The 25,817-nt window shown below is 41.7% G+C and overlaps 1 protein-coding gene across 5 annotated transcripts; it reads right to left on the bottom strand.

Moving 5' to 3' along the window:
- Window positions 1–3,796: 3,796 nt before the first annotated feature.
- On the bottom strand, window positions 3,797–19,770 carry NFYB (nuclear transcription factor Y subunit beta). Of its 5 annotated transcripts, none has more exons than XM_053977373.1 (7): window positions 19,647–19,770; window positions 11,468–11,561; window positions 10,849–10,979; window positions 8,873–9,070; window positions 7,086–7,167; window positions 4,670–4,749; window positions 3,797–4,448 (listed from the first exon to the last, which is right to left on the bottom strand). In XM_053977373.1, exons 2-7 carry the CDS (start codon window positions 11,559–11,561, stop codon window positions 4,416–4,418), a joined length of 618 nt encoding a protein of 205 aa, XP_053833348.1. In that variant the 5' UTR covers window positions 19,647–19,770; the 3' UTR covers window positions 3,797–4,415. The 5 variants fall into 5 exon arrangements, with proteins under 5 accessions (XP_053833348.1, XP_053833345.1, XP_053833346.1 ...); XM_053977370.1 differs by lacking the exon at window positions 19,647–19,770 and adding an exon at window positions 19,619–19,642; XM_053977371.1 differs by lacking the exon at window positions 19,647–19,770 and adding an exon at window positions 19,587–19,605.
- Between the last annotated feature and the right edge of the window lie 6,047 nt (window positions 19,771–25,817).

Here is a 25,817-nt window from a genome sequence, read left to right as displayed (position 1 = left end):
GACATGGGCTCTCCTGTGCTGGACTGTCTTCCCCCAGGGTGCAGAGAGTAGAAATGGTATATAGTGCTCCTAACTGTGCTGCTGCAAATGTTCTAGCTGCAGCTGCATTTCGAGTGACACAGCCCTTGCACACAAACTGAGTCTTGGTTGTGCTGTTGGAGGTGGTTTTATCTGCTGTTCATGTTGCTGTATAGGCTGGGTAAGTATCAGGCACACACACATTAAATTAGCAGCCCAAAAGCTGCTCCTCTGCCCGGCAGATTTAAACCCTCAATAGTTTTCTTTCACACATAAGCAAATCAGGTGCCATTGCTCTGATAAATGGCTCCTCTGGCCTGGTGTGCTGGAGTAAAATATTCCAGGAAATGAGCCTGGAAATTTGCCTGGAAGATTTCTTAAAGCAGGGCAGCCATCTCCTTCAGACCTGCTGTGCACTGCATCACTCTGGCCCTGCCTCCACAGCCATCCTTGGGGACTTGGATTTAATAAACTCAGTGCAGCTGGCACCAATTTGGAGACTATTGTGCATAGCAGCAAACTGCCCTCCCTCCCAAGAGCACGTGGCCTTGAATGTCACTCCAAGCTGAACTGGCAGTTTCCAGGGAGCTTCCCATTAAACTTTTACATCCTGAGGGTCAGAGGTGACATTGCAGTCCATTATCATGCCAATTTCACAAATCAATAGGTAAACAGATCAATATTTGGTTGCTTAAATGTATTTTTCAGCCTTTGAAAGGGTGAAAGTGTGAGTTATTTTGCCACAACAGCATATCTGATTTTCAAAGAGGAAAAATTGGTTGGTCTTTTCAACTAGGTCCATGTCTTACAGTGTACCACATCCAAAAGGCATCCTCCTCCCACTACTGCTCTTTTCACCAAACCAGTGCAACAGGGGAAAAATAAGAGGAACCATTAGAGTTAACATTATCAAACTTCTTTCTATAGGACTGCATGTATAGTTTCCTTATAGCATTACTTGTCTTAGAATCTACATCCAGGTTTGAAGTTTTTTTCATCTACAGACATAAGAAAATTCACTACTAGTTTCAGTGAAAAGCTTCCTTTCTTCTACTTGGTACAAATCAAACCCCAAAACCATCAAGCCTACAGCACTTGGTAATACAGTGATTTAAGGCAAGTTGTCTTACTGCTGCAAATATAACTGAGGAAGTAAGTCTCCATGACTTATCTGGAACATTAATCACATTCAGAGCTCTGCAAAATGAGGAATATTATAGCTGTAAGCAAGGCTGCTGCCAACCCTTATCATTAAAGCAAGGTGCTGGGGAAAACACTAGCCCTTGGTTCTGCCCCTTGCTTTGCACTGAGCAATCTCTTCTGTGTGTGCAGTTGCCCATATGCTTCCCCTCCTGCCAAAGGCTAGAGAGAAATCACCTATCCATGCCTACAACATGTTCATGAACATCATCCTCAAACTCTGCAATAGGAATCAACCCACAGCATTCACAGTGATCCAGAGTGCAGTTTAAGGAAGACAGCTCTTTAGAGAATAGCTCATACAACTCAGGCTGATTTTTAGCTACAGGCAGATAAGCATGGGGCAGTAGGTATTTAGGACGTACCACCTCGTGCCAGAACTCCATCTGTGTTCCCACATATTTTAGCATTCAGTAGAGATCAGACGGGAGAAATAAATAAAATAGTTAACAATGCATATGTACATCAACAAGACTGGGAAAGGCAGAGCCTCAGTTCCCATTTTGCCTGTAATGAAAATGGGATGTAGAAGAACATAATCTAAATTAGCTTTTCTCATAACTGCACTTTGACTAGAGAGAACAGTGTTTCTGTGCTTTTAAAGATACCAAAAACACCCTATAAACAAATACCAGAAGGATCAAGTTACACAAAAATGCATTTTTCAAAAAATCACTGTGGTAAAACTTGCTTGTGTTGTGAAAAGGCACTTTTAAAAGTCACCGTTCTTGGAAAAAGATCTTTGAACACCACTGCTATTTCAAGCAGCCTTTCTCCAAGTCTTAGCATACACAGCCACAGCTCATGCTGTCTCAAGTTTGGGGGGTCTCTTAGTTGAAAAAAAAAAAACATTCAGAGGACCAAAGGCAGATGTTTTGTAGAAGCAGATGAGATGTAGCAAGAATGGTCATTCTTAGTTTGGGACGTAGCTACTTGTAAACTTTAAACACTCAAAAAGAGCAAAATGAGAACACAGAGTTGTTGAACAAATATAAAGAATGCACTGGTTGTGCTGCTGCTAATAAAATTAGGCAAGTATTTCTTCAGACCACATTTGTTTTATTTGGTGTACCATGGCTACAGTACCCTGCAAACTTTTATTAGGAGAATGGTTTCAGAGAGACATGGAACAAAGTGTTGTACTATTACTGTTACTGCTGTAGTTTTAGGAAGAGAATGAGAAGTTATGCAGTTTTGTCCCTGGCCCTCAGAGGGTGAGGGGAGAAGAAGGAAAAAGGAAAAGCAAAGTATCAGCTTCATTGCTCACATGATGGCATATAAACCACAAACTTAACACACTTTAACCTAAACTCACAGCAGAGAGAGGAGCCTGAAAAATGTTGCCTGTTTCAAGGAAGTGTGTGGGATCACCTCAACCTGCTTTCTATACATCAAAATGCCAAATCTTCCCTAGCTTAGGGAAGATTAGCTTACCAACTCCTTAGTTGTTATCACAGCTTTCTTCCATTGCAAATCTGGGAACAGCAAGAACAGGCTATGCTGGCCTGAAATAAATGGAATACAAACAGAAGGGGCTCTTGTAGGGATTGTGTTATTCAGTTTTACATTTAATGAGAAAACTCCATTTGTTCATAGCTGCTGAAGAACGACAGGCTGCCACAGAGCCCAGAACATCCATGCAGACTGCCCCAGAATACACTGGATCGCCTCCAGAGGCTCTGCCAGCAGGATGCTGACTGGTAGGAGACACTGCTCAAATGTGCACATGAAGTTTTTGTTTAGCTAAAGAGCTGCCTATTTCAGGCTTCTGGGATATCTTCGGTTATGCTAATTTCCCAATATTGAACTGTTACTTTTTTTTTTTTTAAGAAAAGACAAAACCAGCAAGAAATCATATGGCAACAGTTTCAAGATGTGGTTTGCTTAAATTAATAACAGGTATGTGGAAAGATAATTAATATATTACATTTCAGTCCACTGGAAACAGTAAAAATACCAAAGGTCCCAAAATCCAGTCTGAGTAAGGTATTACTAAAACCCCCACCCCTACCCTAGTAGGCTAAGACACAGCAACAAAGTTACCCACCCAATTATTAAAGAAACAGCAATGTTACCAAGAACAGCTCACTAAATATACAGAACTACATTACCTAAGTAGAGTTTATTGCAAAACCAGGGAAGAGACAGCAAACCTGAAATCTGTCTTCCATTTCAGATTTGTATCACTTGTTCAGCTGTCAGTCACTCACACACACACACACACTCACACACAACACACAGCCCAGACACAAAGTCACTACCACTTTTGAGTTCCCACAGGCTCACAAGAAATGTTAAAACACTTCAGTAAAAAGTTAAAACGAGATCTTTTACCACAAGGACTATAAAATCCCCCCCCCCACCTTTGAATTTCTAAGTTTGGGATTCTAAAAGCCATACATAAAAAGGAAGAGTTATTTCAATAGCAGAAAGACTACCTTAAAAATATCAAAGTAAGTCTAACAAGAGTTAATGCAACTGAAAAGAAAATTAAAAAAAGAAAACCTGCATCGCACAGTCAATGCTTTCATTAACACTGTTGATAAGCTCTAAACCTCTAAATGTAGTAGAGCATTCATTGGTTTTGATTAACCTTTAATTCAGAAGTTACATTAGAAAAAACAATTGTAGCAATTCTTTTGAGCTGCTAGTTTCATGAGGAAAAAGTCCCTTTCAAAATCTCAATAAATAAGCTGACATGTAAAGTTAGTTGAGGTTGTCATGCAAGACAAGTTACATAACCAAGACTAACTCAATCTTTATAATAAAGGCAACTTGCATTCAAAAATGAACTTTACCCTTACCATTTTATTCAAAGGGTAAACATGAATTAACCCAGCTGTTTACCTGAATTACAAAAGTAACATGATTCAATATGAAAATAAGAAACTGTCTACAAATCTCTGACAGTAATAAATTGCAATATACAATGCATACAGGAGTTATACAGAGCAACAAACTCTTGTACAAAACAAAAATACTTTAATACCTTTAAAATCCAATTATTTCTTTAAAATCATCATGAAAAAGATTTGAGTCAGAACTCACACCTCAATTAGTCAAGCTTCTGGTAGCTACATTACAGCTATTTAATATACAAAGAGATAAATCTCTTCACCAGTCATTAAAACTGCCTCTTCGTTAGAGTTGCACAGGTTTTCTGTCTCGTGTTCCCAGATGGAAAGTTTTCTTCAAAATCATGAGAACTGAATTTGCTGAACACCAGAGATCTAGAGAAAGAAAATGCAAGCTTACATTCCACTGCACCTTTTCTGAAGCTGCAGAGCAGTTCACAGCAAGCAGCCATGAATTCTCAGTGTTGGAATGGCATGACAGCCACCACCAAAGGATTAAATAAAATTACTTCTCATCTTTCAGAGCAGAGCAGCTGAACTAGTGCTTGGATTTTAGCAGCAGAAGGGAGAGTAGGGGACAGGATACAGGATCATACCTGTTGATATGATGTTGTGTAGACCATAACATTCTGCTGTTGGCCGTCTGTGGTTATTAAGCCTGCTGGCAACTGGTTAGCTGAAAGAAAGAGCATTTAAAAAATGTTAGGCAGGAACTGCTTGATATACAGAGCCTTGTTTGATGTGTCTGTCACCATTAAATAATTGTGGTCCACTCCAGGACTACAGAGCCATTAATCTCCTGAGTTACCATCCTACACTGGTATAGTCACACTTGTTACCAAGTGTTACAAGTGAACAAGTTTATCACCATTCAGGAGAAGCACGTAAAATCCAATTTGATTTTGCTCTGAGAGTAAGCAGAATGTCCAAACCTGTACACAGGCAAATGGAGTGGATCTCACCACCCTGACCACTGAAAAGGCCATCTCCAGTGCTCAGTATCCCAAGAAGCCTGGAGAATTCAGTTGGCCTTGTTTAAACACAAAGTTAGCACTTGAGCATAGCCATGGGGGAGGAACTCAATTAAATTTTTGTGCTGCTCTATAAATTGGGATGCATCAGGGACTCCATAATACAGAAGCCCCATGGAAGGCAGAGAAGAGGAACAGGAACAGGCAATGACAAAAAATAAAAGGCACTGCTAGAGCCTGACGTTGCACTGGTTGACTTCAGCACGTCCTTCAGGGCACACAGAAGAGCTCTGATTTCACAGAGGCAAGAGGTGGCCAACAAAAGGAGTAAAAAGTACTTCTGAGATAGAGAGAGAAAACACAGGGAGTGATGCTCCAAGGTAAACCACAACATATATGTTGAGCTCTCACACTCAAGAGTAGGCGCCTTACAGCTGCTATTTGGAAGCAAAGCAGCACAACTCTCATATTGTAGCTTGTCACTGTAGCACATTTTTCCCTAGGACACAAATAATGAGGCTTTGTTATGTAGTTACTAAATATAAACAAGATATATAACCAATACAAAATTCTGAAAGCACAGCATAATCCTAACAGTTTTCATTTGAAAGCTGATGCTTGAGGGTTTTTTAATTAGATTTTTGGTTGGTTGGTTGGGGTTGTTTTTATTTTTTTTTCCCTTTCTCCTTCATTGAACAAATTTTCAGTTGTTTCAGTTGCAGGCTAAGAGTTGCATTAAGATTAGTGAGAGTGACTCTGGCAGTTCCAAAATTTACTGCTCTTCAGTGTGCATGTTGCACATCCAACACAGCTTAATGGAGAGTCCCTGACCCAGCCCTGGCATGAGGCCAACACAAAGAGCTCAGGGTTATGCCACAGAAGCACAACTATCACTGCTGCTGCTGCAGTGACACCATCATTCATTCCAGACAGATCTATAGCTGCCCCTGTGGAGAGAAATACCTGCAGCACTTGACATGATCAGTTATTTAACATAATTTTTTTTTTTTTTTTTTTTTACTTTCTTCTAATACTGCAACATCTCCTTTGCATCCTTAATCCTGCCAGGACATTTCTAAAATTGCTCTTTTCAAGTCACAGCAACCTAAAGTTTTTTCATAGAGCACTCTGAGGCTTCTAGGTCTGGAAATTAAGAATCCAAACCTAAGTATTACAAGTTTTATATATAACATTATCATAATATTTAGATTTAGAGTCTTAATTTCCAGCCAGTTTTATAAGCTACTCTTCCAGGCTAGAAGAGACCCAACGAGTCTGCACTGTTTTATGCAGCCAAAGTCAAACTGAGAGCAAAGTGTATTTCCAATCCTGAATAGGTCATTTTAGTCCTCAGGCTTTGAATTTTTGCTAGTTCAGTAGTTTACCAGTGATTGTATCACATACTTAAAAAACTAAATCTTGTCAGTAGATATGACTAGAGCTGTGCTTCCTAATTCCTCTTGTATCAGGTTCGACATCACCAGCCCATAATGTTTAAAAGCCAAAGTGAAGACTATGTGCAAGAATCAGCACCCACAAAATCAGTGTAAATCCCAAAAAACTGTCAGGCTTCAATCCACAGTAAAAGGAAGAAAAACTACACTGAATGCACATGATACTCCTCACCCTACACCTCCTAGCTCCCAATCTGTGAATTCTTTTGAATGTAAGAAATATTAAGTTCTTTAGAATTAGACAAACATGATTTTCTTCTCTGCCTCATTTCTCAAAGATGAGCTCCTCAAGTCATCAAGAGGGGTTCATTTTACTTTTTTCCCCCCAATAGTCTTGCAAGTAGAATGAATGGGGTCTAAATATGTAGCTACTGTAGGGGAAAAAGAAAAAAAAAAAGGTTTGCACCTTTCATTACAACCAGTGTTTAAGTGTATACTAGCACTAATACATTCATTTATAAATTTTCCACAATTGACATGAGCTATTACTAGTGCAGGATATATTCCTCAAGTAAGAATGTTGATGCCTGGTGAAATTTTTATAAAAGCTGTAGTAATAACATAATAAATTAGAAAGTATTACTCACTAAATGCTTCTTCTGTGAGCTCCTCACTTAGACCATCTGCAGTTGTAACTGTTCCCCCAATTCCCTTTTCTCCTTTCATTGCCTAAGAAGAGAGCATAAAACAGCAGAAAAAAAGCTTGAGATTTTTTTCAAAGCCCCAGGAGCTCTAGCCAAGGTTTGAAACTTGCAGAAAAGTCACAGTGCAGCAGCTGGAGCTTGAAATCCCAAGACCTGTAAAACTCTATGGGATTTGAGAACATGCATATTACAGGAGCGTTTTTCATCTTAGCCATACTCCTGAAACAAAAACTTGGCAAACTAGGACTGTGTGGTTCTAACAAAGGCTTTTCACCTTCTGCAGAAAGTTCAAAAATCTGTGGTACTCCAAGAAGGAGCATTTACAAGAAATCACAGAATCTCACCTACCAAGAATGTGCAACATTTGCTTACCAACCACACACAAGCACCATCACCATAAACTAAGAGCTGACATTTAAAACAAAGATGTGGAATTTCTTCTCCCACATCAAGGACTACAGCCAGAAAGGATATCAGCACAGAAAGCCAAGGCCCCCAGTCATCTGCAGGCAGTTTTACAAGTTTGAAGTTTGATGCTCTATGCTATTACATAAGAACATCTAGAAAAATAATGTGGGCATAAAAAAAGATTCTCTGCAACTGCTTGCTGCAGACAAAATACTCAGTTACAAAACTGAAGTACTTCACCCTGAAGACACCCTTGCCGGAATGGAGATTTAAAACTGATGAGCAAAGCTACTTAACCCATCCACGCAATTAAAAACCCAATCCAACTACTCTGCTACCACAGCATCTATAATCTGCAAAAATGGTCAATTAAGAATGAAAGTAGCACAGACCCACTTGAGACTTATTTGGTAGTCAGGCAATACTTGTCTTTTCAAAAGCACATACAGCACTGTCACAGCATGTGCAACTGCTACACAGAACTGGAAAAAGACAGCACACAGCACAACTCCAACTTTATATTACACCTCCTGTTACTCAGTTATCCAGCAAATGACCTTCTGGGAAGGGGAAGCTTCAAGTGCTGTCAGCAAAACAAATATCGTTAGCAAGTCTGACCTAAAGAAATCTTAGGCTTACAAAACAAACTCAGAAGAGCATCCTTATCTACTGTTCTGCCAATTTAGACAAGGGGAGGCAGACCAGAACAAAAAATCCAAGTAGAAGCAACTTCCTTTTTTGAGGTCTAAATTGCTGAAAGGAACAAAGTCACTTTCTGCTAGAGAAGGGATAAATTAAATTAACTGTTTGGATCACATACCTAGCATGTACTATGTATCAAAAGCAAACTGAGGGACAGGCTAAAAAAATAATTTTAAAAGCCCCATTGAAACAGATAGTTTTCCATGTGAATTATTATTCCAACAAGAGAAAAACAGTTTTTTTTCTTTTGCAGACCTGAAGTCCAGACAAGCATTAGGCCAGTTCCTCAGAAGATGCAGTCAGTACATACTGACTGAACCCAAAAATCCAATTAAACATTCTTAATAGGCACCTTTAAAGAGCAATTTACTACCACCAATATATTAGATAATTTATTCAGTTGAAAGCTTTAACTACTCTGAATCAGCAAGTCTAATAAAATGCTTACTTCCTTCCTTTTTGTCTTGATATCCTTTGGAATGCTTTTAAACATTACATTACTCCCTGACCCAGAGCTGTGAGATACTGGGCAAGTTAGCCATTATACAGTTACAACAACAGAGAGCTAAGGATAAACACAACCAGGTTAAATAAATGAGCAAATACCCATATATACCAACCTCTCTGAATTTTTGGAGGTATAACTTCAAAGGTTCAACATAGCTATCAAACCCCAAGGTAGACATGGCAAAAAGAATATCCTCTCCATTGATGGTCTTTCTTTTCTCTTGGTGACACCTCTCACTTGCTTCTGATGTTATAAAGCTGATGAATTCACTTACACACTCTTGTACACATTCCTTTGCATCCTTAGCAATCTAGTAAGGAAAAAGGTATCATAAAATCATTAATGAAGACACAAGACTTGAAAAAACTCACCACAAACCCCCCAAAGAATACATCAGATAATTGAGGAAACATTCCAAAACCCAATGACAATACTCATTTAGGTAACACCTGCACAGCAAACCACTGGATGTCCTCACTGTTCTATGTAAGGCCAGCTGCAATGTGATTTTACCCATGTTTTACTATTTCAAGCAGCACAGTCAACTTCCAGGATCACCTGAAATCCTAAGTTCTATACAAGCTTTTACACATAGATGCTTCTTGCTTTGCTTACCTATGTCTCTTCAAACCTGTTCATTACAATGTCACAGCCCACTTCCTCTTCTTTTAAAAGCTCCAACCCCACTGCAGTACATTGCCACAAATTCAGCAATGACAAGTATTTTTATCCTGCCTAGATTCAAGGACTAGAATATACACCTAGCAGAGCAAGCCTTTCTAATGCTTTAGTATTCTGGTATAAATTTACCAATTGAGAATTCAAATGAAGCAACATATGCCCCTGGCAAGAATGAAGTAAGTAAATTTGATTACAGTTTTCAGCTGGACAAAAGTCATTTACCCGACTTAAGTATTATTCATGATTACTTGGGAAGCTGACAGGAGTCAACAAGAAGATTATAATAATTAAGATTCTTATCCTTCACATGAAAAGAACCTAAAAAATTGAAGCAGTAACTGTGTGCAGAGTCTTCACTAGCTCCTCTGATATTTTCAGACACGTAGGGTGAGATTTTCAGAAGTCATCAGTCAGCAGCTTCCCTTGCAGTTTTTTACAAAAAAAAATACTGATTTTTCAAGATAGCTCTACATCCCATATGCTAAATTCTCAAGAAAAATCTTATCTTGATCACTAAAAATTTATGACAATATGGACTAGGGTAGAGTTTTTCACAGCAAAGTTATAAATGTAACATCCAGATCTCCAGAAAGCCCTGAACACTATGAAAATACAAGCAGATGCAAGTAAATTATGTCTTCCTTCTATTTAGAGTGATCTCCAAAAAGAGAGATCAGTTTTAGCTGGAGGAAACGTTACTGTGGCTGGAATTGTATTGGAATACAATAAAGAAACAGCAAATCATAGGAGCCCTGCAAAGGTTTAAGATAAACCGGTAGAATGATGAAGTACTTATACAACCACCAGCTCAGCAGAATGGATTAAAAAGTCTATTCTTAGAAGTAGGAAATAAATAAGGCTTTCAATATCTGGCCTTATCTGCTCCACAATATAAAGCAGACTTCTTAGGTCACTTTGGCATTTGGGTATGTGAATATTCGGGTGACGCAAGGCTAACCATTCTCTTTCCTTCAGGATGAGCACTGGATTTCTATTTCAGCCAAAATGATTCACTTATTCCAAATTGTATGCACCTCAATGAAAGCAGACTAAATCTCTCAAGAGAATTGCATAGAAAATATTCTTAGTGATTGTCATCAAGCCTGATCCTTTATGAAAATTTCAGAGAACACATCTTAGAAAAAGAAAGCTCTTGAAAGCCCTATGGAGAACAGTCCTGGACACTCTAACTACAACAGTTACTAAAAGCTTTCAGAAATCTAAGAAAAATGGGCTTGGTCTCAATCACCTCCTGCTCCTGGGGCTTTTTTCCCTTTCCTTTTATAACACTTTTCTTCAATAAACCAGCATCATTTGGAAAAATATGTTGTTCTAATCAGATCAAGTTCACTGAGAGGAAGGAATAAAACTCCTTAACACACTTTCTTTACCAGACAACAGTATTACCTTTCCTGTTTGGGGTATGGCATTTTTCATTATCCTTGCCACATTTGCAATTGGAAGATATATATCTTGTTCTCTAAAACTCTCTTTTGAGCCATTTGTATCTTCATGATCATTCATGCTGTCTTCTGTGTCTAATGAAATGAAGAAAAGTTAACAGAAATTATATTTGATAGACAGCAGGCAGTAATTCAGTTTAAAATCTTACACTGAAGGATGAAGACCTTTGAAAGCACCATGTGTTTACATCATATAAATAATTTTATAAAGAGATGCAACATCAGGGTGCCTTTATAAAGATAGTATTTTATCACATTATGCACAGAAGTGTACATGGCTGCTGATCAACAACCATTATTAATGCCATGTCAAAATACAAACTGCTTCCTAAAACATCAAATTTTTTGTCATCCCCTCAAGGTCACTGTGCCAACATCAAAAAAATCCAACCTGCCCCCTTCATACTGCAGAAAAAAATGCTTTATACAGTGAGGCATTGTGAAAACAATGGCAAATTCTTAGCCTGAGAGAAGACAGCAGAGAATGATACAAGAACTGGAAGAAAATATATGTATAGACACATATGCAGAGAAATAGTAGCATTTACTCTCTCACTTCTTACCATCGTGAGGCTGTATGACATAGTGACTGCCACCAATGTAATCTCCAGCAATTCCTAACTGAGAAGCATCTGTTGTGGAGCTGTCACCATCCATCTACAACCAGAAGAAGGAAACCTTTTAGGCGTGATTGTTACATCACTAAGTGCATCTATTACTCAAACCCAGCACAAACTATGAGATCAATTTATACAAAGCATAAATATTTTGCTATTGGAGAACAGCATCCCCACTGTCATTAATGAGTTTTACTGACCGTGGAAATAGTTTAACTGTTTCTGAGGCTTTCCAAAAAACTCAACCAGAGGCACAGGCCAGGCACAGAATCATCTGGTTTATGTAGCACATAGCTCCCGTGAGAGTCTGACCAGAACATGCAAGGTGTCTCTGAACAACCCTCAAAACCTACACCAGCCCCTCATTCACTGAATGCTTTACCTATTAGTTACTACACAGAGTGCATCCTTCACTCACCTTTACCATCCACGTTGGTTTGTCAAGCCACTGACAAACTTCTAGCCAGACCACGGGACCAGCTCTACATCCTCATCCTCCCTGAGACACCAGTTACTCCTATGTGCCTTCTGAGTCATTTTTTAACATTCCCTGGTCCTCCCCTGCCTCACTCTCTGGGCATCCTTAGGTGCCCTTCTCTCAAGGTTCTGATGTGGTTGGCCAAGAAGAAGACTTCTTCATGATGGTTTGGAGATGGGGGCGGTCAGCGTTTAACAGGTAACTTAAATGCCAAAAAAGGGATGCCAAAAGAGCCTGTGCTTCCCTCCTTCTTACTGACAAGCTACACACACAGCCCCTGGAGAGGCAGAGCCCAGCTGACTTCACTCACTGACCCCACACCCACTGTGTGGGTACTTTGGTGTCTTTGAAGGATCACATGGCTGTTGCCAGTGAGACCACAGAGCTCACTTTTTTGCACACCCATGAAGAGGGAGGGAAGGAGGGAAGGAGAAGCAATATTGTGCTATTTTTACACCTACAAGAAATATGAGCATTTAACCTCTCACTAATCTGCACTTTGCTTGTGGCCACAGGGCTGAGTTTCACTTTGAAACCTTCAAGCAATGTCCGGTGTTACCCTTGGCCACAGACACGCAAATAACACGAGCACTGCTTGCATTCCAACAACAGCTGGACAGAGCCTTAGGAGCTGCTCAAGAGAAACAGACTCTTCCAGCTCTTCTTCATTGAACAGAATATCACACACACTTTTATAAAGAACTTCAGGTCCCTTTCGCTGGGCTTTTGTAAACCAGCTTCACTTCTTACACAGCAGCTCTACCCAAAGGAAGGGCAGTATTTTAGGCATTAACCTTCCATGTCCAACCTTCACATAAATTCACTTTGTCCACATTTTGCAGACTCTTTGTTGGGAGATTTAACTTTGCTTTTCAATCTCCCAAGGGGTCTGCAATTTGTTTACTCAGCTTATTGTAATGACAATGCAAGGATATCACAATCCTGCATGTCATGATCACCAAAACTGACATCACACATCATTAAGAGAATTGTGCCTCTCTCTTACTTCTGCACTTTGAAACAATTAAAATTGTAGACTAGTAAATCCCAAAAGCTACCTCCAAAATTAACTTAGAGCTTTCTGGTAGTCTTCTTCTCAGTTTCAGCTCTCTGATCCCTACTAGAATTTAATTCAGGATCTCAATCTTTACTCAGCCCCAGTACAAGGTATTTTAAATACCTTGATCTTTCTTTCCCTGTCTTTTTTCAATCTTCTGTGAAACATGTCTTCTAAATTACTTCCTTCCTCCAGGGTTGCAATATTCTTCAAATTTCTGCCATGATGTGATAACAAACTGGTTTCTGCTCACCTCTCCTGCAGGCTACTCCATCTGAATCTTTATTGACAAGTCCCAGCAACACTAGGAAATCATCCTCCTTTCATTAGCCCAGCCTGCCTTCAAAAGACAATTCCTGCTTGAATCTCTTTCAAACTTCTGCTGCATGTACAGACATTTTGGTCATATTAGACTAATGCATCCTCAAGGTAATACCTTTGCTATTATTCTTTTCTGTGTGCACATTTCCAGATCTACTTACAGGATGTATTATTTCACCATTAGTGGGAACTTGTATGGACGTTTATCAGCACTATGAATCTAATATAGTGATTAGTAAAATTGATAGGAAAAGGCTTGCAACAGAAAAAGATCTGACTCAGATAAAGAAAACAGCCACTGACAGCTTAACATCAACTGAAATTACTTCTGTGGGTATTACTTGAAGAAAGATTTTTAGCTGCCAGGACAACCTTGGGACAGGAGATTAGGGACAGTGTTAACACCTTTCTGCATAATGCTTAGCACAACCAGATCCTGATCCAGGCCCACAGGATAATTCATGTTGGAAGTGGCCGTAGGAGGTCTCTACTCCAACCCCTGCTAAAAGCAGGGTCAGTTCTAAGCTCAGAGCAGAGCACTCAGGACTTTCCCCAGCCACATCTTGAAGGCCACCACATACAGAGCTAGCCCAGCTGCCCCATGAGCCACCTCCACAGCCCAGCTGACCACAGCGTGAGGGAGGGATTGGATCTCAGCACACTACTTCAATCCAAGTAAGTTGATGGAAGAACTTCAGCCAGAGTTGTCATTCAATTCAAATCTAGATCCAGGCATCTGAATATAGCAACTGTAATTAATATGCCATCCAAGTCACCCTACTAGTATTTCTTTGAGCCCGATGGATGACAAATATGACCTTGCAGGAAAATGTGGCTACTGCTATCCCAGTCATCTCATAACAAACAGTTACATGCTCACACATTACAGTTTTCATTTCAGATGTTCAAAACTCTAGTCAGTCACCACATTATCTGATTGTCAAGCTCAGCACAAGTTCTGTAACACATACAGCAATGTTCAGAAAATGAGAAAACACTCTTCTCACTACACTGTTGCTAATTAATTCCCCTCCTTTAAACAAACAAACCAAAACCCCAAACAACCAATAAAACCCCTCCAAAACCATGACACAAACTAAATTCTGTGTCCCTGAAGTTGCTCTGGAAAAGCAGCAGTCCAATATAGCATAGAAACAACACCTTGCCTACACTAACTGCAGTCACCGGGAGACTAAAAAGGCCAACAGTTCTTATATTGGCCCATTTAGTAGGAAGACCTACTACTTTAGATGGAAGTAGATGCTAAAGCAGGCAAAATCCTGGGAGATCTAATCCTAAAAGGTTCAGGTGGGCAAGAATGTTCCTCTCAGATTCTGCTTTAGACCACCCAGTTGTTACAACTTGCTTTAAAAGAGAAATAGCCATTTGCAGATTATACCTCACATTTGCATGGCAGTTTCAGCATGCAAACATTGCAATGCCTTTGAATACAAGAGCATCTCCTACCTCTGTGTGGCTGCCAAATTACACAAGGGGGGGCTTCCAACACCTCAGTCCTCCAGCAGCAAGTGCTGTGCACAACTGCAGGAAGCAATTACTACAGGTTGTACATTACCCTCAGCCTCCAGGGCTAGGCGACACTGAAGCTCCTCCATGCATACACATGGACTGAATCAAGACTGAGAGCTAAGCATATCAGAAGTGACATGTCAGTCTCTAAAATGACCATGCCACTATCTGATTTTATCAACAACCAGGGAGAGTAAACAAGTACAGGACATAAACATTCAGCACTATACTGCAAAAGAAAAATTTGAATACAGAGCAGCAGCACAATGTTTTGTGTTAGTGGTTTTCTGTTCGCTTTTTCCATCTCTAATAAGAAAAAGAATATTACTAGGTATATACAAACTACTTGATGCATGGAAATTAACCAAAGATATATGTTAAAAGAGAAACATTTCAAGGGTATCAAAGAAGGTTCAGTGACAAGATGCACATGAATGAACACACAGGTTTACAATGACATTTGGTATAAATATTCTGGAGGATGCTTAAAAAAATTTGCTCCTGTCACCTCCTGTCACACTGTTCCTATAATATGTCTATACTAAACTAATAAAACATCAGTATCTCAAAGTAAATCTTGCATCCAGTTTACTCTTATGAGCTCTCTTAAGAGCACAGCCAGTATCAGTGGCTCAGCTAAATTATAACTAAAAAAGAATACAAGCCCAAGCCTGCTAGCACTGAGAAGAAGGGACTAAAGCTTAGATCAGTATAAAAGAAAAAACAAAGAAGAAAAAAAAAATTGAGGAAACAAGATTTTTGATTTCAGAACGAGGAAGTTATCTGGCAACGATTTACAAACTGCCCTCTTTAAGGGAAACCAAAGGCCTCATGTGATTTAAGTATTTCATGTGGTATTTATTCACCCTGTCTCCTAAAATTGCTACCATATAAAACGGGCAGTAGAAAATGATATGCAATGAACTGAAGCACTTGGTACACATTCCATGCAGTCATGTCTCCCAAAGAAGCAGGACAGAAACAATAACTAAAGCTGTAGGTAGTAACCACATCATTCATTTTGCGACACCTTGTCACAAGAGAAGTAAAGCTGTGAATCAATACGTAACAGCAGAGACACAAAGTTTTATTTGAGCTTTCTGCACCCTCTCCTGTTAAGCAGGAAGATTTTTCAATTGAAAATACACTTTCAATTTCCTTTTATTTTTCAGTGATTTCTGGAGATCCTAATTTCCCACTGAATTCTCATCTGCAGGTTTATAAGAAATACTAACTGGTGAATGCATTCACAGCACATTGTTCCAGCAGACACACAAAAATATAACACTAAACCCCTTAGCACATAGCTAGAACAAAACTCTCTCTCCATCTCAGGCTTCTCTAATCCCTTACAGTGTTTTCCCCCACAGCAGAATAACACTGGGAAAAGCAGACTGATGCTGAGAGGACCAGACAGTGTCACCAAGGCTCATTAGCATCTGGGCTGTACCAGAATCCTTCTGCTGGCCCACGGGGAGGAAACTTTCTCTTATGAAATCCAAAGAGGGCATTGCCACTTTACACCTTTCCACTCCATGTAACAGTCTATCAACTTTATGTCTTATCTTACAAGCCCAAATGCCACTGACCACAGGCCCCCTCCATGTGGATCCAGCTCTGCTACAGCAGCTGGTGGCTCCTTTCCAGGCTGGCTAACATCCACAAGCATTATTAGCTCCAATATATATGGCTGGACTAAAACCACGTTCATTTTCACATCAAGAAGGAGTGGGTCAGTAAAATACAGAGCAAGCAGGAGAAATCGAGTTTCCACACTTTCTCTTTTTTGGCAGTAGAAGAGAGAAGCTGGAGGGGAAAATAAACAAGATAAGCAGAGGAATGGAGGCAGTTTAGTTGCTTTTGCAGAAGCTGGAAGAGGAAAGCAGTGCTGAACACACTGCACCATCACCTCCTTCCTTCAGTAACCTGACTGAAATCCCCATATTACCTTTCAATACTAAGTTTTTGATACTTTTCTAGCATTTCTGGTAAAAAACTAAGCTTATCTATTTATTAAAGCAGCAATTTATAAATCCTGTCTTTTTCCTTTTAGACATTTGATAACATTTTAAAGTAGGTTATTTTTCCTTTGTTGAGGTAGTAACTCAAGTATGCCAAACAGCTTTTTTCTTCTCAAGCAACAGGGCAAGTAAGAGTTTTACAAAACTAGTTCAGACCAGACTGAACTAGCTTCAGAACAGACTATTTTCGGCCAAAACTGCTGAATTTGCTGATACTTGCTTTTATTCTACCAATGTTATTTACCCATATTGTTTAATATGCATATATATAGTCATGTTTTGCTCTTTTTACAAGCATCCTGCCACTAAAAAACATCAATTTCCAAATACTAAGTGTCTTCAAAATGCTACTGCAAAACTCAGTAATAAGTCAAGTTTCTTTCTAAGCAAAATTTTAAAGGTGGAGCAACATTAGATTTATATTTGAAAGCACTAAAGGAAGAACGTTGCAAACCTTTTTTAAATGTTGACAAAACAAGGTACCAGACTTTAAAAGCTTCAGTGTTTAATGTTTCACATCTTGACATTATCTTAAATATTCTTTTTCATTCAATTTCTGAACATTGCCTCCCTTCATGTAATTATTGCCACAAATAAGAGTTAAGCTTTGAACTGCTGTGACTGTCAAACCCTGAAGTCTAAAGAGTAACACCCAGTGCTTCTAACTTCTCCCAGTATAATGCCATAGCTGTAAATGCCAGCGGCCAAGACCAAGTATAACCACCCGCTCAATGCACAGCACAAAAGCAACTCACAGAGGCCTCAGAACGGTTCAGACTGATCCATCTCGGGTGTCCTAGAGAACTGCAGATGGATCTTGCCTTTACATTGTAGCTGTCATGCCACAGGCCACATAAGCAAAGAAAAAAAAGAAAGCAACCGCTAGCTTATTGTTTAGGAACAGCATGCTAATGATTATATATAGACACCATTTCTCCATTCCTGCAAGCCAATTAGAGCCAGACTCTGAATACTGCCCAAAGTGGCGCCTGCCACCATTTTGCCAGAGCTTCTTTTGAGAAAGCTGAATTTTTTTTTTAATTAACAGTAACTGCCATCTACCAAGATGCCAAGGAAAGGTTACTACATGTAACAAAGTCGATGAACGGGCTGCAATCCAGAATTCTGTGCTCCTCATTGCCTAAAAATTTTCAGATCATTGTTATCAGTAATTTTGCCATCCCAAAAGCAACCCAAGCACACTAGGTAGCTTCTACCTCACAGTTCTTTTCAGAACAAAATCTTTTTGGTTAAACCTCAAAGAAATTGGTAAAGCTAGAAGTTGATTTTCTACTGCTGCTATAGTGCAGAATATATATCATAGCTGCAGAAACATTACTAGAACACATTAATTTTTTTGTGGTTTTCCAGTACTATTGTCTGTGAATAACCTCAACAGTACTCTTCAGGATCACCAATTACATAATTTCTGGAGGCAGAACAGTGGCTAGCACACACAGGCCTGCCCAAGAACACCTGCCACACACTGAAAAGTTGTGTAGACATTGATAATGGCAGGGTCCTGTCTCTCTCCCATCCGTCATGTGAGTCACAGGACAAGTGCTGATGCCACCCAGCTGCCTCTGTGCCACTGCGAGCCGATCGATCCCATTTCCCGATTTCATGCCCTTCAATGATGCAAACGCAGCTAGCTGGGGCACGGGGACACCCTCCTACTTACACCAACAGCCTCCGAGCCTTCCTGGCACCCAGCTCACATCTGTTCGAGAGGTAACTCGTCTATCGTGACCCCTTGTTTACAAATGGCACAAGACGACTAGTCCTCAAGTTAATCAGCAACTTTATTGTTGGTCACCCTGGCTGTGATTTCCGCGCTGCCTGCACCTGCCCGTGGCCGGCCGGCCGCTCTGCCGGGCCCCCGTGCAGCCCACCAAGGCCTCGCACTCCCGCCCGCACGGCCAGCCGGGTACTGGCACCACATCCCGGGGCCTCGCCCTACGCTCCTCATCCCTGCAAAATACCGCCAAACCTTCCAGGATATTTCCTTCCCGACAACGGCGTGGGGAGGACCGGGAGGAGAGACCGGGCCGCTGTGGCGCCGCTACCCGGCTCCCGGCCCGGAGTAGGCGTGGTGGGGGTCCCGGCCCCTGGCTCCCGCGGCGAGGGGAGGGGGCTCGGCCGGCCGGACACAAAAGAGCGCGGAGCCCCCTCCGCCCGGCGCGGCCGCCACAAAGCCGCGGCCCCGGGACACAGCGAGCGCGACCGGCGCGGAGACGGAGTGATGGCGGGAGGCCGTACGCCCCGCGAGTGCCCGCCGCTTCTCAGCCGGCGGTGAGGGGTGCCGGCGGGCCGCAGGGCAGCTCCGCCTGCTGCCCCCACCCCTGCCTAGGCCGCAAAATGGAGCCGGAGCGGAGAGGGCGCCGCGCAGAGAGCGGGACAGCGGCGGGGGCAGCCGCCCCGCCGCCCCTGCCGACACCCCCCTCGCTACCGCCTCCCTCCCTCCCTGCCCGCCCGCTCGGCTCCCCTCCCCTCCCCACCCGCCCACCCCGCTCGGCTCCCCGGCCGCGCGGTCCCCGCGGCTCCGGCCGCACAAAGCGACGCGCGGCCGGTGCGGGGCCCGGGGCGGCAGCCCCGCACTTCCTGGTGCCCGCGGCGGCGGCGCGGCGGCAGCGCCGGGGCCCGGGGAGGGAGACGGACATTTCATTCGAGCCTGCAGTGGAACCGGTTACCAATCATTGGCCGGAGCCAGGCACAAACCTCCAGTGCGGCCCTGGTTGGCTCCCTCCGCAAATCGGCTGTTTGGTTGGACGGAAAATGGCTGCGAAGGAACCAGTCCCAGCGCGGAGCCCCGCTTCCCGCAGCCGGGCTGCCCTCCCTCCGCGCCGCCTCCCCGCCACTCGTGTCGGCTCTTCCCTCAGCGCGCACCCTCCCGCCGGGCCGGCCCTGCCCGCCTCCTTTATGGAGCGGCCGGGCCGGGGGGCGCCGGGCCCGCCCCCCCCGCGCGGGGCTGGGGCACAGCGGCGGCCGGGACTGCCACCGAGGGCTGTCCCTGCCACACGGCTCGGTCCCGCGGGGCTGCTGCTGCTGGCGATTGTGTAGCGGGGCCTCTGACCAGGCGCAGCTCTTCCCTGCGGCCTCGGTCTCACAGAATCACAAATGGGTCAGGTTGGAAGGGACCACGGTGTGACATCTGGTCCAACCTCCCTGCTCAGGCAGGGTCATCCTGGAGCACAAGCACAGGGTTGCACCCAGGCAGTTCTGGAACATCTCCAGTGAGGGAGACTCTAGCCTCTCTGGGCTACCTGTTCCAGTGTGTGGTCACCACACAGTAAAGAAGGTCTTCCTCATGTTCAGGTGGAACTTCCTGTGCATCAGTTTCTGCCTGTTGTCTCTTGTCCTATTGCTTGGTACCACCAAAAATGCCTGGCTTCATCCTGTGACCCCCTCCCTCCAGATACTGATGGACATTGATGAGGTCCCCTCTCAGTCATCTCTTCTTTAGGCTGAACAGGCCCAGCTCCTCCAGCCTTTACTCATAAGAGATGCTCCAGTCCCCCAGTTGTCCTCGTTGTCCTGGGAGGTGGGGGCTGGGGGAGAGTGGAGTGGCCAGCTGTGTCCCACTGGCCTTGTCCCTGGCCACACACCCTGTAGCCTCACCAGCTGGTGCCTATTGTCAGCAAGGCAGGCTCTATTATTGTGAAGGTTCCTTAGATCTATTCCAATCTGTTCTACACTTGCATTAAGATTCACTGGCTGAGAGAAGAGCAGGTTACATCCCCAGCGACTTCCTACATTTTGCACAGCCTGAGAAAGAGGAGGATGGCTCATGGAATCCAGGTCCAACCGACCATTTGGTAGAAAAGAACCTTGGGTGAGGGGATCTGGGGGTCTGTATTACTTTCCCCTTTCCCCCAAAAAAGTAAAATTTCGCTGCAAACAAAAAAGGATCATTTCCCCGTGGTGATACAGAATTTAAAGAGAACATTTTTCTTCCACTTTTAGGCTTTGTTCTGAAGAAATACGGGCTGCTGAGTGAAGATATCAGTTGGACTGACTTCTCCACTGAGATTTATAAACCTGTCTTATGAAGCATTTATATGAAACACTTCATAATCCACCAGTCCCTTCATTAATTAGAATCAGAAAGGGCCAAAAAGCAGCCAAAGACATTCCACACATCTGCCACCAACATGTGTGTATGTGCAGTCTCTCAGCGGAGGTAATAAGAATATTTTTGGTTTATTCCTAATTCTTAATAACCTGTTCATTATTCTTCATTATTTGAGGGTCTTAAGTATTTTAACTAAACTAGTATGAAATTCACATTTCACAATAGCTTCTGCTAGCATCCTCTTCTGGTTAATATCTGATAAATGCAGTACACTCCTGTCCTAACTCTCTTCTGGTACTGGGATTTACACAAAGCAAAACTCAATAAAACCTACACATTTCCATATGGTTTCACATAACACCATTAGTTTCATGTGCTTTGATATATCATAAAGATTTAGATTCACTCAAAATGTCCATGTATTTGGATTGTTTTGAGTTTAAAGTGGAGCATCAAGCAAGAAGAATTTTGTGTGGCCATGGGTTTTTACTGCAAATGCTATATGCAGCTTAATGCTGCCTCATGGGTACTATCAGCAGTAATTAGTAATTTTTTTTTTTTTTTTTTTAGTGCCCAGAAGATGTTAAGTAAGGCAAGAATATTCACTAAGTTTGGGACCTTAGGGAATGCATTTTCCCCTTTATCTATTTTATAGCTTGTATTCACTAAGTACAATGCTGTGACAATACACTATTAATCTCTGCACTCTTAAAATCTTTGGGTGGATTTTGTTATGTCAGCCCAGAATTTCACAAGTGATTAGAAAGATGAATGCTGACCAGTCTGCAGGTTTTTCAGGGCACAGAGCAGACAGTGCCCTTTTTTTGAGCTGCTAGTAGCTAGTTTTGAATCTTCTTGAAAACACAACCCTCCAATTTTTCTACTGCATTTTTTCAAACTTGAAATGAAAATATTGTTTCTCCTGTGGTTTTCATACTGATATTTATCAATGTTGTGTTGATGGAAAACTACTTATCCACTTCTACTCAGCACTTTTCGTTAGGACGGCATAGTGGGAACAAGTGTTCACTGTTACTGGTGGCAGAGCAGCACTCAGTGGTTAAACGTGTCAGCCAGCTGGAGCCCGGGAACTCAAGCCAGAATTCCCATTTACGTACATTTTATTTGTATTCCTCCATTAGTAACAATTTCTATCAAAAACTTGTAACTCAGTCTTCAATTGGTTTGTTATTTTATTCCTATGCTAAGTATATTCTCAAGCTCCATATTTTGTAAGGCAGTGATCTACATCCTGAAATTTTGTGCCTAAAATTTTCAGTGAGGAAATCAAAATCTTCAGATATCTTCTGTTCTATTTAGTAAGTGTTAGCTAAGGTGAGCAAGTATGCATCTTTATAGCAGAACAGATCTATCAGCTTATTCCAGAATGTGCCTTACTTGTGCTGTGGACTCTGTCATCTGGAAAATAAGTGCTTGAAATAAGAAATTCTGATTTTTGTAGAAATAGCACTGGATGTAGGGTGGGTGAGTTGTTCATCTAACTTTCTCCAGAGTTCTCAAAACTGTGAAGTTCTCAGTGTAATAGACTGGAAATAGGTCTGTCATCAAACTGTGAACTCCACGGAGCATCAGGAACTGGCATTCATCCTTCACAGTGATCTTTCTAATGTTCATTATCTTCTTTGTTTTTGTAGGTCAGAACATTCTCATTTGTATTTGGTGATCCTAAATAAAAGATACTTGAAGCTACAGAGCTAAGCAATGCTATCTGAAAAAGATGAAATGTGGAAATCCAGAAGAAATTATCTACAGGTAATTAACCAAGTCAGAGTGGGATAAGACCAGGTGGAATTAAACAAAGTTCAAGACATTTTTATTTTTCTAAGGATCAGTAGTTCACTGCTGTGTTGAAAAATTCTTTAGCTAATTAGGCATGCCTTCCTTTTAGATAGTATTCCCCCTTTAACAGTAAAATTTCTACTACACTTGGAAGGAGCTGTGTGCTCAGGTGGCCTTTGTGCTATGTGATCCCACAGCTCTGAAGGGGAGAGACACGTACAGCATCTGCACTGTGCCAGTGCACCTGAAAGGCAGATCTAGAAGAGTAGCCAGCTTTGATGCTCATGCCATGAGGACCAAAGGATGTGTTTATTCACAGCAGATTGGTATCCCCCCCAAAGAGAGGGCTGGGAAGCTGCAATTCTGAAATTACTACATCCCATTTAGGAAGTATGGTCCAAAGACCAAAGTGCAAGCTTGGATATAATTCCCAGGCCTATTGCATGCTTCTTGTATGACCCTGGGCAAATTACTGTAAATTCAAGCCATCAGATTTCAATTGAGACATGCATAAATGCCTGTGAAATCTGAAATCTGAATTTTAATTGTATTGCTATTTAATTCCCCATCTGCTAAATCAGTAGCAGTATCATTTTCCTATCCTGAGCTGAACTGTGACTGGCTCAAATATTTGGAAAGCAGGAGAGGTAGGAGTACCAGAGGTAAGAAATGACAGGTGAAACTATTTTCTGAAGGCTTCATGAGACCAAGCTGCTGTATGCCAATCCCTAAGGAGAGCTGAACTCATTTTTGAGCCTTTTCCTCACTACTGCTCAACTGCCTTTCCTTCACAGGATGCACAGAAATGTAGTATGTTGAGACATATTCCACTAAGTAAATTTTATTAAAATTGAACAACGTTTCAAAATTTATTGGGGGAGCTAAGACAGATAGGGTGTACCTAATGTCTAAATCTTCTTCCTTTAGAGAAAAGAAAAACCAACTTACTGCTTCCACCCGTGGAATGGGTAGTCAAGCAAATAGATGCAAAGATACAGCTTGAAGTTTAGGTTTGCTAGTTAATCTCAGCTCAGTGGGGTTAAATGTGGCTGGCAGCAATCCCTTTGAAAGGTAGCTGGAAGAGAACTGACTTGAAATCAGGTAATTTATATGTTAAGACATGCCTAAAACATCAAGTATAGACATTCCACATGAGCAATAGGAACTTCAAAGTACACATGCAAGACAGAACCACTTGGAGGACTTGAAGAGATCTTGGCAGAAGCTTCTAACTTGTCCATGAGTAATACAGCAACAGGTGGAGGGGAAATTATAACAATATCTCCTCTGCTTTTTTTTTCAAAAAAAGGAACTACACTGTTTTGCAATGCAATCTGAGAAGAGCTCGCTTTTCAACTGTGCCATTACAACCTCCTGGATAAAACCATTAGCATTGGTTTTGGCTCTTCTCAAAACACAAAAGAGGAAAAAAATCAATGCTCATTTTAAATAGCAAAGGTTGAAGTCATTTAGCTTTTTCAAACCTTATGACAAGTAATATAAAGTATAAAATGGAAAAGCTAAGTAGCTCTGGTAAAACTTCAATTTAATTTTTCATAACTCAATTTTTTACACATTTGCAAGGGTCATTCACATGGATTTGTTTGATATTACTAGCATTCAGCTGCATTCTATGGTTATGTTTTGGATTTTCTCCCTATTACCAGCTACATGTGGGATTGAAGGTACAAGTATGGTGAAAGATATCTTATTTAATTCTACTCTGCAAGAGGACAAGCAGCTGCTTAATGGCTATGCAGTGAAATCCTACATCTCCCAGGGGTGGGGAAGCTGGGTTCCATTACAGCTCTGTTTTGGGTACTGCAGAGGGAGCACAGAAGGCACGTCATATGAAGATGGGAAGTGAGGAAATGTGGACTTTTGCCTAGTCCAGTTCTGATGACAAAGTTACAGTTATGAAAGCCCTGAGGCTGTCAGTATTGACACAGTGGATTTATATAGCAGGAGCTCTGGTGGGCTACAGAACTAAGTTTTTCTCTGGATCACGAAAATTTACTTACATAAAGCTCATGTTTTCTCATTGTGTCCGTGTGGTTGAATTGCGCAACTCTTAACAGGTGGGATCACTTGGTTTTCTTGGCGTGTGCCAAGGTTTATCCCCAGTCAGCAAGTTCCATGCAGTTGTTTGCTCAGTCCCCTCTCCTCAGCTGGGAGGAGAATCTGAACAAAAAAGTAAACCTCATGGGTTGAGATCAGAACAATTTAATGATTAAAATAAAATGCTATGATACTAGTAGTAGTAGCAGTTAAGAAAAGGAGAGAGAGGAGTAAAACTGCAGAGAAACAAGTGATATACAACAGAGTTGCACACACCACCCACTGACCAGTGCCCAGCCTGATCCCAAGCAGTCATTGGCAGCTTCTGGAAAACTGCCCATAGTTTATTTACTAAATATGACATTCTGTGGTATGGATTATCCCTTTGGCAAGCTCGGGGCAGCTGTCCTGGCTACGTGCTTCCCCCAGCTTCTTGTACTCCTGCTAACTGGCAGAGCTTGGGAAGACAAAAAGTCCTTGATTTAGAGTAAACACAACTTAGTATCAAATAAAACATCAATATATTATCAACATTATTCTCATACTAAATCTAAAATGATCACTGTGCCAGCTAGTAGGGAAAAAGCAAACTCAATCTCAGCCAAACTCAGCATGAATGGAGGAATTCAGGACTTTCCTAGAAGCATCAGAGGTTTCCAGAGGCTATGGCATTTGTCAGTATTTGTAGTTTAGTTTCCTTCTTGTAGATATGGGACCCTAAACTGCACTGCTTCAAAGGCCTGTGTACATTACCATTCTGTCAGCAGGATGATGAAAATAAAACTGTTCTCTTACACGTGGTCACTCAGGGAGCATCTTAGCCGTGCCCCTGAACTGTCACTAACATACTGACTGACACCATTTCATTTGCAGTGTAGGCAGAGACATAGATCACTTCTGTCAACTTAAGCATGAAAGCTGAAATTCTTTTCTCTTGAACTGGTCCAGACTAAGGACTA

Source organism: Vidua macroura, chromosome 5 (genome assembly GCF_024509145.1).
Source record: "Vidua macroura isolate BioBank_ID:100142 chromosome 5, ASM2450914v1, whole genome shotgun sequence".
Taxonomy (NCBI): domain Eukaryota; kingdom Metazoa; phylum Chordata; class Aves; order Passeriformes; family Viduidae; genus Vidua; species Vidua macroura.
Note: the sequence above shows the minus strand (reverse complement) of the source record. Positions and strands in the feature narration are given on the sequence as shown.